This window comes from Bidens hawaiensis, unplaced genomic scaffold (assembly GCF_021521415.1).
Source record: "Bidens hawaiensis isolate Kalapana, Puna unplaced genomic scaffold, B.hawaiensis_p1.1 tig00024830_1, whole genome shotgun sequence".
In the NCBI taxonomy this organism is placed as follows: domain Eukaryota; kingdom Viridiplantae; phylum Streptophyta; class Magnoliopsida; order Asterales; family Asteraceae; genus Bidens; species Bidens hawaiensis.
The window spans coordinates 180,233-197,146 of NW_027505047.1; the positions used below are offsets into that span (position 1 = coordinate 180,233).

The 16,914-nt window shown below is 35.7% G+C and overlaps 2 protein-coding genes across 2 annotated transcripts; one reads left to right on the forward strand and one right to left on the reverse strand.

The window, feature by feature from the left end:
• The first annotated feature begins 1,318 nt into the window (after window positions 1-1,318).
• On the forward strand, window positions 1,319-5,825 carry LOC143610165 (hyperosmolality-gated Ca2+ permeable channel 2.5-like). Its single transcript, XM_077084717.1, has 8 exons — window positions 1,319-1,654; window positions 2,533-2,737; window positions 2,859-3,062; window positions 3,268-3,566; window positions 3,646-3,925; window positions 4,066-4,344; window positions 4,448-4,681; window positions 5,545-5,825. The coding sequence occupies exons 1-8, from the start codon at window positions 1,377-1,379 to the stop codon at window positions 5,716-5,718; spliced, it is 1,953 nt and encodes a 650-aa protein (XP_076940832.1). The 5' UTR covers window positions 1,319-1,376; the 3' UTR covers window positions 5,719-5,825.
• Window positions 5,826-11,797: 5,972 nt separating this feature from the next.
• Window positions 11,798-12,871, reverse strand: LOC143610188 (F-box protein At5g07610-like). The gene has a single exon (XM_077084733.1). It carries the CDS (start codon window positions 12,869-12,871, stop codon window positions 11,798-11,800), a length of 1,074 nt encoding a protein of 357 aa, XP_076940848.1.
• Between the last annotated feature and the right edge of the window lie 4,043 nt (window positions 12,872-16,914).

A 16,914-nucleotide genomic window follows, 5' to 3' on the forward strand; every position in this document is an offset into this window, starting at 1 on the left:
GGTATTGAAAAGATTTTTACAAAGAGTCAGCGTCATTTACCAGCTGTGTGCTGACGTATTTTCTAACCATTTTACAGGAAAACAAGAAATGTTAGAACATGCAAGCAAGAAAGAATAGAAGATTGGAGTTATAGTCATTAAATGTTATCTGGTTGCTCATATATTTTATTTCAATATATTATAAAGAGTTATGTTTTCTAAAAGAAATGTATTTGAAAATATCAATTGGATATTTAAACCCGAGTTTTCATTATAATAATATTTAAAGACTTTCGCTGAAAAGAACTTGTTTTCTCAAACATACTTTGTTAACAATAAATGGATATTTTAATCCAACATTTTATAAATGAATATTTTATATTAAAAGACTTCCGCTAAATAAAACCGCAACTCTGATATATTTACAAAACAGGTACCAACTACTGGTCACACGCCTAGGCCCTAAGTCGGGGTGTGACATTATCAAGTTATATTCGTTTTTATTTATTTTGAGAAAAAACCCCTTAAATGAGCTTAAGCTCGACTTGAGCTCAAGTAATACCTTAAACAACTTAAAACTCGGGCATGTAGTATAAGACTTAGGGTTGTCACTTTTAGCGAAAACCCGACCCGAGAAAATCCGAACATGAACACAAACTAACCCGACCCGAAAAACCCAAACCCGAGATAAGGTCAGCCCAAACCCGAAACAAAGTAATTCAGATTGGTTATTGGGTCTGATTTTTAGGTTTCAGGTCAACCCGAATAAACTATTTGTTTAAAAATATGACATTATTATTAGGTATGTACACCATATATAAAACACATTCTACACGTTCCACTTGTTTCTATTCCACTTATTATGGTTGATCGACTATTTATTATTTATATATATGTTTTCAATTTTATGGTTAATAACAACTGCAATCGAATAATATGTTGCTTTACCAGATTATGCTTAGTTATTACTTGGTTATTTACGTAACGAGTAAAGAAGAATGTGTTGCTTTAGTTTTCACGTTGTATATACCCTTTACTTTTTTATTTCCCTTTTGTTTTTTAGATACCCGAACCCTAATTAACCCAATCCAAACCAATATTCCTCAAACTTCAAAAAACTATGAGAGATTTGGGTTAAATTTCGGGTCTAAATTTAAAACTTTAATACCCGAATACGTGAAAGTCTAAAAAGGTAGATGTACTCAAACTCAATGTACACGTAAGCATGGTTGTATTGCATGCATGAAATAACATTATTTTAGGATCGTTTGTCTTTCAGTTGCCCTCTTCCACGTACACCCAAAGGCGGCAACTGTCAATCCACCATACACACCTCACTCACCGACTCATCTTAACACTCGCCGGAGATTCAAATCAAATCAAATCAACCAACCTTCATGACACCGGAGAGTCTATTAGCATCAGCAGCAATCAACCTAGGCCTTGCGTTCGTCATCCTGTGTCTCTTCTCCGTATTCAGGAAACAACACGCTAATGCCAACATTTACTACTGCCGTCGTATCTCTTTGCGCCACCCGATTTCATTCGACCGGTCGTTTACGCGGTTTCTTCCGTCTGTAGATTGGATCCGTGACGCTGTTAGGGTTTCTGAGGATGAGGTTTTGAGTGCGTGTGGTCTTGATGCACTCGTTGTCATGCGGTTCTTTAAATTAGGGTAATTAGTTTCCACTGTCTTGTTGTTTTTATGTAATGAGTTTGTGGAATAGATTATTGTATTCGTATTACAGATGATTAAAATTAGGTTAGAAAACACTTTATTGATTATAGAAGTTTTGCTATAGTGTGTCCGGATAGAGGTCAGATGGCCGTTTTGATCAAAAGGTTTTAAAGTTTAACCGTATATGGTCAGAAGGACGGTCTTGATTTTGGACAAACGGGCGTTCAGAGTTAGGGATATAAACGAGCCGAGCCCAAGACCGACTTGTTTCGAGCTCTTTTTCTGAAGCTCGGGTTGTGATTTTTATTGGAGTTCGTGCTTGGATTGTTTATTATTTATTGATAAATTTACATACGTTTTTTAATTATTTTTATATATTTTGAGAAAAACCTTAAACGATCTGGCTCGAGCTCGTGTAGTAACTTGAATGAACTAAAGCTAAGCTCGAGCTCGGGTTTGCAATGTGAACTTAATGCATAAAAGTCCAAAAGAGGTAAAAACTTAAAAATAAACAAGGCTCAACGACCCTAACGAGCTTCCCGTGCAAGGCTCGAGCTCTTGCTTGATAACTAAACGAGCTTTCTTTGAGTTTCGGGCACGGTTCTTTTCGATTTTTTTGTCTATTCGAGCTCGAGTAGCTCACGAGCAGCTCAGCTTGTTTGCACCTCTGGTTAAAGTTTGACCCTCTATGGTAAGAAAAGAACGGAGATATTGTTCAAACGGCTGTTCTGACCAATAATTTTTGAAATTTTGATTTTTTTGGGTCAAAACTCAGAACGGTCATTGGAGGGTTTTGTGAATGGCCGTTTGATGGTGTGAAATCAAATGGGATGGTGTAGCTATAGCATGACCATTTGCAATTATCTTTCTGGCAGGATAAAGTTTTTTGTGGTGTGCTCTGCTGTGGGATTGATGATTCTTCTACCACTCAACTGGTCTGTTCCCAATGGTTCATCTCCAACCTCTCGTTCCATGGATTCGCTCACAATTTCCAATATTCCTAAAGGATCAAACAGGCTTTGGATACATTTCTTATCAGTCTGCTTCATATCCTTTACAGGAATATATATGCTTCACAAGGTAATTTATTTAGTAAATTTTCACTTTTGTTGCACGGCATTTGAAGTTAATTATTTACTGCATTTGTATATTTTGGTGAGGTTTATAACAGGTGACCTCGTGTGCTCCATTTGATCTCTAGGAATACAAAATTGTTCTTGGTAAAAGAGTTCAACAGTTGCGTAACATGAGGCATCAACCGACTCAACTCACTGTCCTGGTTCGACAAGTTCCTTTGTGCGATGAACATATGGAATTCAGTTGCAGTGTTGATCATTTCTTCTCTAGATATCATCCAAATGCTTATCATTCATTTCAGATTCTGTATGCAAGAAACCATCTTAAGGTAAATTGACATACACCATGATCAAACATCATACATATACATACTAAATATACATAGTTGATTATTTGACCCCTAAATGATATGATAACTAGAAGAATATTTATATCCAAACACTTCACATTTGAAACACTCGTGTACGCAAAGGATAGTTGATTGAAACTTCAAATCTAAAACGTTAATCACCATTTTAATTTCTACTTTGTAGGAATTACCGGTTGCTTTTGTCACATTTAAGTCTCGTTGGGATGCTGCACTCGTTTCCCAAACACAGCAGCATCCAAATCCATTAACATGGATCACTCAAATGGCCCCAGAACCTAGAGATGTATTGTGGAAGAATTTATCAATCCCTTATAAGCATTTAGTACTCTACAGAACCGCCGTTTTTACTGCAGAAATTCTTTTCACTATATTCTTTGCTATCCCAGTAACCGCTGTTCAAGGAATAGCTCAATATGAAAAACTAAAAACATGGTTTCCACCAGCCATGGCTATCCAGTTGATGTAAGTTTTCATTAGTTTGATAAGTTTGAAATTGAAACTTGAGTTGCGTATAAAATCTAAAATAATCTGTGTTTTACAGACCAGGATTGAGCTCGGTTATCACAGGCTATCTTCCGAGTGTTATTCTTAGTGGATTTCTTTATGCTGTTCCTTTTGTGATAAAAGGAATGGCGGGAGTAGCTGGTTATGTTTCAAGAAGTCAACAGGAACAGAAAGCTAGCAACATGGTTTTCTACTTTTTAATGGCTAATGTGTTTTTCATGAGTGTTTTATCGGGATCTTTACTTGATCAAATTGGGAAAAGTTTCGTTAACCCACGGGATGTACCGAGCCGTCTTGCAGGGGCGGTCTCTGCTAGAGTAAGTAGCATGAATTTCTTTTATCTCCTTTTTTTATCACTTAGTTTTTGATATTAATGAAAGGTGAGGTTTGTGGTTTTAATTTTGTAACGAGTTTGGGACCATCTATGTAATTAACTCTAATTATTATATCTGCGCAGGCTGATTTCTTTATGACATATATTTTAACGAGTGGGTTAGCGGGATTTTCAATCGAGATGCTTCAACCCGCATTACTTATATGGGATACTATGAAAATACATACGTGGGGCCGAGGAAAAAAGAAATTCAACTATCTTTTTTCATTTCCTTATTATAGAATTATTCCATTTGCTTCTCTTTTCGTGCTTATTGGCACTGTGTATGCGGTCATTGCACCGTTACTTCTTCCGTTTCTGATCGTCTACTTCCTTCTAGGCTATGTTGTATACATCAATCAGGTTTGTTTCAAACTCGTACAATACATTAAGTTTGAATTTTATATGACTTTATTGAATGATTTTGAGAGATAATGTTAACTTGATAATATGTGTATTGATGCAGTTTCATGATGTATATGAAACAACATATGAGACATGTGGACAATATTGGCCTTACATCCATCATCATGTTGTTGTAGCCATCATTGTCATGCAAATCACCATGATTGGGCTCTTTGGATTAAAATCAAAACCCTCTGCATCTATCGCGACAATACCGCTCCTTGTTGTCACTATAGCTTACAATGAGTATTGCAAGTTCCGGTTTCTTCCTACATTTTATAACTGCTCTGTCAAGGTACGTTTAAATCTATAGTGTTTATATTTCTGATTGACCTACTTATTAAGGTGCATGGTTTTGTGTTTTGGTATGAAGTTGCCGTGAGCAGCTTTTAATGTTTGGATACTTAGTTTCATATCGTTCAACAGCTACAAACTGATTGTTCAAATGTAAATAAAATCAACTATTTATTATTTTTTTGCCAAAGTGTCGGGTTGAATTAATGACATGAATATGACCCATGTATTTAAATGCATAACCCCTAACCTGGACACCTTAAAATCATGTGACTCGAACACAGGTTGTAAACGGGTCATAAACGTGGTTGGCATATTGTAATAAATGAATCAAATGAGTTGACCTTATAAGATATGTTATTTTATTTTTATTTAATTTTAAACGGGTCGACCGCTCAACCTGTCTATTGAAACAAGTTAAACATGTAATATATGAACACGATATATATGTTTATTAAACCAGTTAGATATGACAACCAAAGCCTAGTTAATTTCAATTCGTTTTTTGGATTGATCATGTCAGTAATTACCTACCCTAAATTTGAGTAACCAATTCCCCATTTCACAAACTATTTCCACTTTCTTCATCATATTTGGTTACTTTTTGTACAAACTTTTTAATTATCAAGAACTTTTAGATACTCAAACATCTTATTATATTTTCAAAAAACAAAAATTATCTCACATTGTCCCCGGGGGGGGGGGGGGGGGGGGTCTCTTTTTATTGTTCAATGTCACAATTGTTTTCTACGGCTTATTTTTTTATACCCTGGTCTTCTTTTTTGATAATTATGAATTTAGAAGTCAAAAGTTGTTTTAAACTAAATACATATCATAACTCTTGATAATTGTATTGTTACTTAGGATGCCAAAGATAGTGATGAGCTTGACAAATATGGACCGACTGATGTTGATGCGGCTTGTCTCAAAGCAGTAGAAGCATATCAACCGCCTTCTTTGCCGCCTTCTTTGCCTCAAGCGTGCATCACAATGGAAGAATCAACCTCCACACAACCATTATTATCAGCAACACCCTAATGGTTGTTTTTTCTTTATTTTGAGGTAAAATTCATTAATCTATTAACATTTTTCTCTGAAGAGGTTGTGTAAGTGACCTAGTACCTTATCAGCTTATAATTGTAAGTTTTTCGGTTATTTTTGTTAATTGTATTTTCGGAAATTTACACTGAATGAAGTTTAGTGTACCGACATTGCATAGACAAATACATTGATAATGACAAAGATGATATACACATCTGTCAGCTTAATTAATGGTATACAAAATCTTGCCGGAATAATAGTAGAAACAACTAAACATATATGCATTTGTTATCGGTTGCAACAACACTTGTTGAAATATCTTTTCTACAAAGAATTCAAATTAGTGATGCTTTTTTGAAAATAAAAGGTTTTTCAAACAATTAGTTTTTTTTCCCCAACTTGTCAAACATGTAAGACTAGCACTAGAGACTTTTATCTACCAACATCACTAGCTCGTCTCTCATTTTGTTCTCAATTAGCAATTAGGTCTAGGGGTGCAAACGAGCCAAACCGAAGGCTCTGCCCGAGCTTGGGTCGACTTATGAGAGCTTGAGCACCGCTCGTTTTGAGCTTTTCATCGATCCAATGCAACTGTGCTACATTCATTAATCTAGTTGTTTAATTTATGTAATAACGTGAAATCTTGAATGATGTCCCATGCTTATCTACCAGCCAAACATGATAGACTCTCTTAAATTTGTTCAAAGTTTGTGGTTGTGTCAGATTTAGATATTCTACATTCTCATTTGTGAAAATCTGCAACTACTACTGTTAGTTGTATTAACTGCTTTGTTCTGTTTCTAGTTCATTATTCTCACATTTTCCTGGTTTATCATTTACAATCCTATTCAAGTTGATTTTGACGAGCATCAAGATATCAAATACCTATTCTACCACAACCATTGTCAAATTAACAAATTAATGCCAGAACACAAATGTGTTTGACTTCCAATAGTCAAACATGTAAGAAAGCCATGAAGTCTTTAAGTTTCTTGCTCACCATTCGGGCATCCTTAACGTCTACGAATGTCTAGAACATATTAAAGACTAGCCAATTTGGTTACTAAAAAGTGCATATTGTTGTATGAAAATAAAAAATTAGATAACACTTTCTAATATATAGAAAGGTACAATTGAACTCACAGACATTCCAATTAAGCCAAAATATAAACTTGCAAGTAAATAAATTTCAATTTCTCCATAAATTTTCAACAAACACAAAACTTTACTAAACCTTCCGGTCTGATCATCAACTTAGAACCATATACTATTATTTAACAATGCATTCAAACAGCTTAATAGAAAAACATAAACAAACCTACTTCTAGAAAGAAGACAAGGTTTTGATGTAACGGTGAACATCTGCAAATTCATGGGAGCTCTTATTGTAACTATATAACTCCTTAGGGGGTGTTTGGTACAGAGAAAAAAAATGAAAAGAAATGGAAATGGAAATGGGAGAGAAATGGAATTGGTGAGAAATGGAAATGGGTGGAGATTTGAAAATCATTTCCTTTATTTGGTACAATAGAGAAATGGGTGGAGAAATGGCGGAGAAACGGGAGCAGAGACCCTAATCACCGGTGGCTCATCGCAGGTCGGAAGTGGCCGGAAGTGGTGGCTCTAATCGCCGGTCGGCATCATCATCATCCTCGCAACACCCTAATCGTGATTTAGGGTTCCGATTTAGGGACGTGGGTTATGAACGGACGCGAACGCAGAAGTGGCGGCTCATCGCCGGTCGGCATCATCATCATCCTCATCGCAGAAGTGGGTTTCCTGAGTTGGCCGGAAGTGGCGGCGGCGAATCTGTGATGGCCGGCGGGAGGAAGGGATGAAGAAGGGAGTAGAGAAATCCATTTCTCTTCCAAATGGAGAGAAATCCAATTCTCCAATTTTACACTAAACCCAATTCCCAGAGAATTGAAATTCTCTACCCAATTCTCCTCTCAATTCTCCCAAACAAGAGAAATTCAATTCTCCACCCACAACTCTCTCTACCAAACACCCCCTTAAAACTTTTGTCGTGAACACTGTACATTATCGTCATATTAGGAGTAATCTGCCACGTAAGCTAGATCTTGCCACATAAGCACGTTTTGACATGTATGCATGTCACATCATCATCAAAAACTAACGGGGTTAGTCATTCGTTAGTCGCAGACGTTGTAAACAAATACAACTTGAGTTTGGATTGCCACCAGCCAAGTGTGAAGTTGAGACTGTTATTTACCAATAGAGCATAGTTGGAATTATTTAAAAGGGATTACTCTATAGAATAGTAACCAACTTTGAAAGTTGTTCTAATCAGGTCACTGATAAAAACTTTTGTTCCAATTAGGTCATTGAACTTTCATTTTTGTTCCAATCCTAGAGATTTTACCTGGATAGCAGGTAATCTAGGTTTCTTTTAATTTTTCAATGTTTTTACTTTGCATAATAACTTTTAAAGGTTGCGAAAATTAGTAAAAATGCGAAATATAATTTTAAAATTCCGAAAATTTACAAAAAAAAGTTCGGAAAATTGCAATAAATTGCAAAAATTGAAAAAAAAATGCAAAATTGTTCAATTTTTGTTTTTGGAAAATTGCAATAAATTACAATCCTTTTAGTTATATTGTTATTAGAGGTGGTAAATGGGTTGGGTTGGGTTGGGTCGAAACGGGTCATGGGTCGGAACAGGTTAGGGTTGAAACGGGTTAGGGTCGAAACGAGTTAGGGTCGAAACGGGTTACTTAAAAAAGGATGTTTTGGTTCGGGACGAAACGGGTTATGGTCAACAGGTTCGAGTTAAACGGGTCAAGGTCGGGACGAGTCAAAATAGGTTTCGGGTCAGTTTTTTTTGGACAAACGAATCAGCGCGTTTTCAACACGTTACAGCTCGTTTTAACAGCAAAAGCTCGTTTAAGTGATTTTTCAGTTCGTTTCAGCACTTAACAGCTCATTTAAGAGACTTTTTAGTTCGTTTCAGCACCTAACAGCTCGTTTAAGCGATTTTCAGTTCGTTTCAGCAATTAACAGCTCGTTTAAGCGATTTTTTGGTTCGTTTCAGGACCTAACAACTCATTTAAGCGTTTTTCAGTTCGTTTCAGCACCTAACAGCTCGTTTAAGCGATTTTGCAGTTCGTTTCAGCACCTAGCAACTCGTTTAAAGGATTTTTCAGGTCGTTTAAGCACCTAACAGCTCGTTTAAGGGATTTTTCAGTTCGTTTCAGCCCCAAACAGCTCATTTAAGCAATTTTTCAGTTCGTTTCAGCACCTAACAGCTTGTTTAAGCGATTTTTTCGGCTTGTTTCAGCACGTTTTGACGAAAATGGGTTGTATTGATTCGGGTCGGTACGGGTTAGGGTCAACATGTTCGGGTCAGAACGGGTCCGTGTCGGAATGGGTCTAGGTCGAAAAGGTCAGAACGGGTTTCGGGTCGGTTTTTTTGCTTTTTTTGTTTGTTGAATAAGGACAACGGACGAAACATTTTAGTTTTTTTACTTTTTTTGTTTTTGTTTTATATTTGAATTATGGTTTTTTATTAATGTTTTTGAATTTTTTTGAGGGGTTTTTTAAAAAAACCTAGATTACTTACTATTCAGGTAAAATATCTAGGATTGGAAAAAAAATGAAAGTTCAATGACCTAATTGAAACAAAAGTTTTTATCAGTGACCTGATTAGAATAACTTTCAAAGTTAGTTACTATTCTATGGAGTAATCCCTTTAAAATCAATATTTCAAGATTTTAAGATCTTTAACCATGTTTCTTAGAATTTATGTTCTAATTACATTTGCAAATAAATCGTACCATCGACATTTCGTCATTGGTATAAAGTTTGTGGTTGTGTCAAATTTAGATATTGTACGTGGACGTCTATGATTTCTAATTTTAGTTGTAATATTAATTAAAAAGTTCTTTTTCGTGTTAATCCTTCGCGAAGCAATAGGTTCGCCCATTAATGATACATTAAAAAGAAACAAGGGCTTTGACGCAAGAGCGAAGCTTGCTTGGTGCCCGGGTGTCCCCGGTCACTCCCGTTTTTTCGTTTATTAGTGTAAATTTTCACGATTTCTTCCGAAAGTTTTATAGGTATTGATTCTGATCACTCGTAAATACTTTTGGTCACCCCTATAATTTAACCCAAGCTTCGCCACTACTTTTTGACGCTAGGTCTTAGAACGACCTCCAACTAAGCTTATTTAATAAACGATCTTGAACCTGAGAATTACTTATCTAGTTTGAACTAGCTAGCAAGCCTAAATGAATCCATCATTTTAGGATGTATATTTATATTATGCTATACACAAAACTATAATAATAGTTATATTAAAATTATTAATAATGTATATAAATAAAACTTTTAATTATAAATAATAAACAAGGGGAGCCCGAACCGGCTTGATAAAACAACTCACGAACCGGAGTTCATATTTTATAAAGAAGGCTGGAAACAAGCCGAGCTCGAGCTCTCATAAGTCAAAACGAGCCAAGCTTGATCCTAGTCAACCCATGTGAGTTGAGCAGTTTTTCGCTGTCACCGACGAAAACGCTTTTTAGAACAATGCTTGTGTTCCTGGTTTAATTGAAAACATAAACAAGATTCAACACACAAATGTATATCCCCGTTATCCCCATCAAGAGTTTAATAACGCTTGAAAGACTGCTACGATTTCTGATTAACTACTTTTGATTATGGCAAAACTTAAGCGAGTCAACAGTGTGATAGCCATACCAGTAGGACTGTTCAAAGGGTAAGACCCTACCCTTTTACCTAATACCCTACCCGGACCCTTTACCCTTTTAGGAAGAAACGTTGACCCAAGACCCTACCCTCTAACCTATAAAGGGTCGGGTATAAATAAGGGTTTCAAAGGTCCTACCCTTTACCTTTAAGACAATAATCACATCTCCTTTTTCTGTATTTACTAGTTGCATATCTTATAAATGACTTTAATATATGAATCATAGAACAATTATACTTTCATTTAATAACATAGTAAAGTCTAACTTCGAAAGTTTATCAATCATTTGAACTTATGCAAACAATATCCAAATTCACAAATTACTTGTAGAGAACAATTTAGTGATTTCCATATATATGTTTTCACTCAGTAGTATGACCCTTTATTTTTATTTTTCTTAGTAGTTTTAAATTTCTGATGAATCATATATGAAGTACAAATCTCTCATAAATTTCATATTAATCGTGAATCTGATATATATATATCTAGCAAACGGGTCAAGGGTTTGAAAAAGGGTCGGACCCTTGAAACCCTTTTACCCTTTAAGGTGAAATTTAAATACCCTTTACCGGACCCATATTATTTATTCGGGTCTAATTAAGGGTTTTAAGAGTCGAGTAACCGGGTTTCAAGGGTTCGACCCTTATCTTGCTCACCCCTACATACCAGTGGGAATGTGAATTCAGTAGTCGTTCAGCACGATTCAGATCCTGGAGGGTCGGGTTCAAGGGTCAACTTGATCCGCGTGAACTCCACATGATCGTATAAATTTCTCCACAAACTACTGCTGCGTTTCTTAATTACTTTCATTTGTTTCAAGTTATGTCATTTGTATTCCCCGACATGTAGTAGTGTTGTAACCCGCATCAACGAATGAAAATGGTAGGCAAAATTATCTACTATCTTAATTCTGGCCAATTAAATGGTATTCAATTGGACTGCCCAATGAGTAGATCGGGTGGTGATCTATGTATCTCGGAGCTAGTTGTTGATTCCCATTCAAAACATTCAAATTTAAGTTTCTAGGTATCACACCGGATGGTGGTAAGCATGTTGGTTTGAAATACAAAGAATCTGTCATTGACTCTACAGATTCTAGAACAAAAACCATACAATTTGATAACTAACATGTGCATATTGTTGTATAAAAATCAATTACTAGATAAACTGTTCTAATAAGCAATCCGATACAACTTCCTACACCAAGAACAAAGGCGAACAAACACAAACTTGTAGATGTTCTGCGATCTGATTAAGCCAAAATATTAATTTGCAAATACATATATCATCTTCAAAACACACATTTAAACACCTTATTGAAAAAAGGTAAACAAACCTAATTGTCTTCTAGAAAGAAGACAACGTTTCGATGTAACGATGGAAACTTAAGAGATGCAAGTAGGTGATGTCGCAACTACCTAACTTCCCAAAACTCTTGTCGTGAACATTGTACGCTATCGACTTTCCGGAAGTGTAGAGCACCAAGAATGTATCTTCTTCTTCTTTACCTCTAACCACATCAACCACTAGAAAATTATAGCCATATTGATGGACCATCTCCGGAAAAGCACTCAAAAGCTCATCAAGCTGTACTCGATACTTGACAAACCACCCCGAATGATACATCAACATCTCGCACACAATTAAACTGTTTTCTTCAGGTTTCATGCGTAATATAAAATGTAGATGACCTCTTGATTCCCCAAAATACATTAATGTTTCATAATCCACCAATGGCAACAATTGCAACTTTTCAACATCTATTTTAAAATACAAGCAATTTCTATTTCCACAACGGGGTGGCCAATAAACCGCTCCATTCCAGTAAACCGGGTCGTGGAAGGACGTGTTATGCACATGGAAAGATTCGACACAGATTTTCCATGTCCTTGTATCAGATAAGTAGACTTGAATCTGGATCAACCTCTTGGAGGCCTCTAAAGAAACAATACAAACAAGCTTGTAGTGCACACAACGTGTTTGATGGAATGCTAGAGCCATATAAATGATGGTTTTCTTGAGCGTTGGGATGATTGCGAGTTGCTTGGTTGTGGGATTCAACACATAGTATTCATGAGGACCATAGTGGTCGGTGTAACAAAGTAATAAACCGTTACAAGATTGAATGATTCTGAAGCCGGAAATATTAAAGTAGAAATCAATACGACTATTGAAAGGAGGAGTGCTTTTGTTTTCAGCATCAAACGGGACATATATATTTCCAACAAAAATACCTAGAGATTTTAAAAAGTTATTATCATACCGGTTGGTGAAATATACGTGAGTCAAAAGCAATTGCCAGTGTTTAGATACGGATTTGAAACGAAGGATGGAGGCAGCAGGGAGACGGATAAGGATTTCGGTTAAAAGGCCTTCGCTGGAACTAACTAGTGCTCCAAATTGATTATCGGAATCCTCCATTGGAAGATGATTAACCGAACAAACAATGGGCGGCAATTAGGATTTTGATTAATTAACCCTAAGCCGTATAGGAAAATAAGCTTAGAGGCTACAAGACACTTGAGACCTCTAACTTATGATTGATCAACGCAGTAGCCCTTGAATGTTGATAGAAAAATAAAACTAACATGACATTATTAAAAGATAACACATAACACATAATTATTATATGTGTCACATGACATTGACACCAATTCTCCATTCATAACAAGAGCAATGTTGAATTGTATCAGCTTGCAAAGACTTTCTTTAATATATTCAAAGTATGTGGTTGTCTAGTTTAATTATCGTACATTCTCATTTTTGGATATCTATAACTTCTATTGTTAGTTGTATAGAATATTAATATAAGTTTTTTTAAGATCATGGAACTATCAATTATGGAAACCAGTAGGGGTGTTTATCGGGTCAATCCCATCAGGTTTCGGGTTAATCGGTTCGGGCTAGTCGGGTTAATTATGTTACTTTATATTTTTAAGTTGATTTTTGTGTTTGTAACTTGTGGGCTGCAATGATTCTCATTCCACTCTATTTCCAATTTGTAACTCATTATGAAAGTAATTATCTTATAAAGTCATATACGCCTGTAAGCGAACTGAGCGAATCGTGTTCCTTCATTTAACTTTAAACGAACATGAACACTTAAGCGAACAAATCTGTGTTCATGTTCGTTTGTTTCAAAAAATGAAGATGTTTGTGTTCGTTTAACCAACACATTAATACCATTATAACCCGTTTTTTTTTACCCACTAACGAGAAAATTTGAATCCCCCACTACTGTGTTCAATGTATAATTAAGGTAAACAACAACCAACACAGTATATCCACCCGTTTTAACCCATAATCTTGTTACCTCTAATCAATATATGTGCCAATAAGGACCAGTTTACTAATAGTTGGGTTGACTTAAGGTTGAACTAAAATAATCACATTGGTTAATTTTGGGTTGATTCAAATTAAACACAGGGTCAATTTGGGTTAATTCAAATAAAACACGGGTTAAAATGCGTCACTTGATAACACTTGCTAACTTAAAATGGTCCAAATAGGCGAGCAACACCCACACCCATAAATATTGTTGTCGCCACAACCTACCGTTCGCCACCGCTGACATCGACACCGCCACCACCACCGTCCTACTGATGCCACCACCACCACCACCACCCTACTCACATAATTCGACTAAAGTAACAATCATATGTCCATGAACTCGTAAACCCAGTTCTAGATTGGTTTAAAAAAAGGGGCAATTTCATAGAATAGTAACCAAGTTTCAAAAGTGTCTCAATTAGGTCACTCAACTTTAAAAAGTGTTCCAAATAGGTCACTCAACTTTCATATTTTATTAAATTAAAGGTTTTAAAATGTTTTTTTAACGTTTTTATTTTTTGTTTCACATAGGAAATCTTTTTATCCTTTTTTTATGTTGACGTTGAGTGGCGACGTGAATTTTATTTTTTATTTTTGAATTTTAATATAATTAACGTATTTTAATTTTTTAAAAATATAACTACATATATTGCAAATTCCGACCGCCACATCTTATCCTCCATTTCTTTCTTAACAAACAAAAAAATCGGTGAGACTTGATTTGAAGATTTAGTTACCCGATTTGAGAAAAATATGCATGAGTAACCTAATTGGAATACTTTTTAAAGTTGTTAAATCCAATGGACGGACAATGGCAATATCATTAACACATTTACTGGAGCACATATGGAAATGGTATGATTGGGTATAAACTATGGATTAGAAATGATGGTGGTGGCAGAACATGATATGATTGCTATGCTTTTTAGTAAATTTGGAAAACCAGAAGTTTGAGACTGTAGTCAGTTGTTTAAATTGGCTTGAATCATTGATACACAAAGGATCAGTTGTTTGACTTTTGACTTTCAAGAGTCTAACATGTAATGTAAGAGAGCCATTAAGCCTTAGTTTATTGCTCATCATATGGCCTGTGAATTCTAGAACAAAAAACCTGAATAACTTGATCATATTTTAAACAAAGTTTTCAACAAACACTACTAATATTTTCAACACACATTCAAACTCCATAAAAGAAAAACATAAAGAAACCTATTTGTCTTCTAGAAAGAAAACAGGGTTTCGATGTAACGATGAAACCATGAGACTCGAACGAAGTCATATTGTTTAATATATAACTCCTTAAAACTCTTGTCGTAAACATTGTACCTCATCAACTTCCAAGGAGTTAACAGCACCAAGAATGCATCTTCTTCTTCTTCTTTACCTCTAACCACATCAACGACTTTAAAATCCAACTGGCATGGATGCTCCATTTTCCCGAAAACACCCGGGCAATCATAAGGAGATATCAAGCACGGGAAATCACGCAGATCAAGTTGTAGTTGATACCTGACAAACCACCCCGAATGATCCCTCGGCATCTCATACACATTCACGCGCAAAACACACTCTTCACTCTCATTGTGAAATATTAAATGTAGATGACCTCTTGATTCCCCAAAATACATTATACTTGTTTCATAAGACATCGTCTCCGAAGGTAAGGGCAACATTTGTGTCTCTTCATCACCTAAGTTAAAGCACAATATATCATTTCGATAAACGGAAGCACAATAAATTGCTCCATTCCTGTAAACCGGATTGCGGAAGAAGGGTTTCGGCACATAAAAGATTCGATACAAATCTTCCATGTCCTTGTATCAGATGAATAGACTTGAACCTGAATCAAGTCCCTGTTGTGCTCTAAATAACGAATAAAAACAACTTTGTAGTGCACACAATCGGTTTGATGAAACGCCAGAGCCATAGAACACAAGGTTTTAATAACACTCTGCCCTCCTGGGATCGATGGGATGATTGCTAGTTGCTTGGTGGTGGGATTGAATACATAATAATTGAATACATAATTATCAATAGCACCCTCCTCGTGAATGGTATTACAAAGTAGTAAACCGTTACAAGACTGAATGATTCTGACATGTGGATGATGAAAGTAGTAATCAAGACTACGGAAAAGAGGAGTGCTTCGGTTTTCAACGTCAAACGGGACATATACATCGCCAGCATGATGTAAAAGAGAATTTGAAAGGGCATCTTCCCGGTAGAATAGGCGATTGTGAGCAAACAGACCAAGAGATTTAGAAAAGTTATTATTATTATTATTATTATTATTATTATTATTATTATCATACCGGTGGGCGAAATGTCTGTGAGTCAAAAGCAATCGCCAGTGTTTAGATACAGATTTGAAACGAATGATGGAGGTAACCGGGAGCCGGATAAGGATTTCGGTTAAAAGGTCGTTGTTGGAACCGATAATTAATGCTCCAGATTGATTATCGACCATTTTCTTGGTTTTGGAGTGTTGAAGAAGATGTATATATAATTGTTAGGGGTTCATGTGCTTCGACTAAACGATAGTAATTGCATAACGGAAAACAACGTAATGGAAGTGGGCCAAACTTGAAAGGCCGGGCCGAAGTTAAAGCAATTTTGTAGCCGATTTAGTTTTTAATTTGGTTAATTGGTTTAGGATAAACTATTAAGCTTAGTATCAACCAAACCATGACGCACATTGATTAATACTTTTAATTGATCGCATGACAATAGGAAACAAAGTTTACCATTTGTATTATGTAAGACCAAGTTTATCAACAGCCCCATAAGAGGTCATTACACTGTTTAAGAGATAAAAAAATAGATTAAGGCAATTTGATTCAACAACCCAGCTGTGAGCACAACCTCAGTCACGACCCACATTTATTTAAAATAATACTATTTAAAAAATCGAACATTTTTTATTTATTTTTATTAAATTTTATAGAATAAATTAAAATATAAAGACATGTTTGATTGATTCCTTTTCTCTTTTAATGCCAATATAATCAATTTTCGAGATATTTATTATATCTCATATGTTTTCATCATATATTTTTGATATCGTACATCTCGAAGCAATGCCTACACGAGGCCTCAAGCACATGGGCCTCCCCCCCCCAACGTTCTCGTCCAGG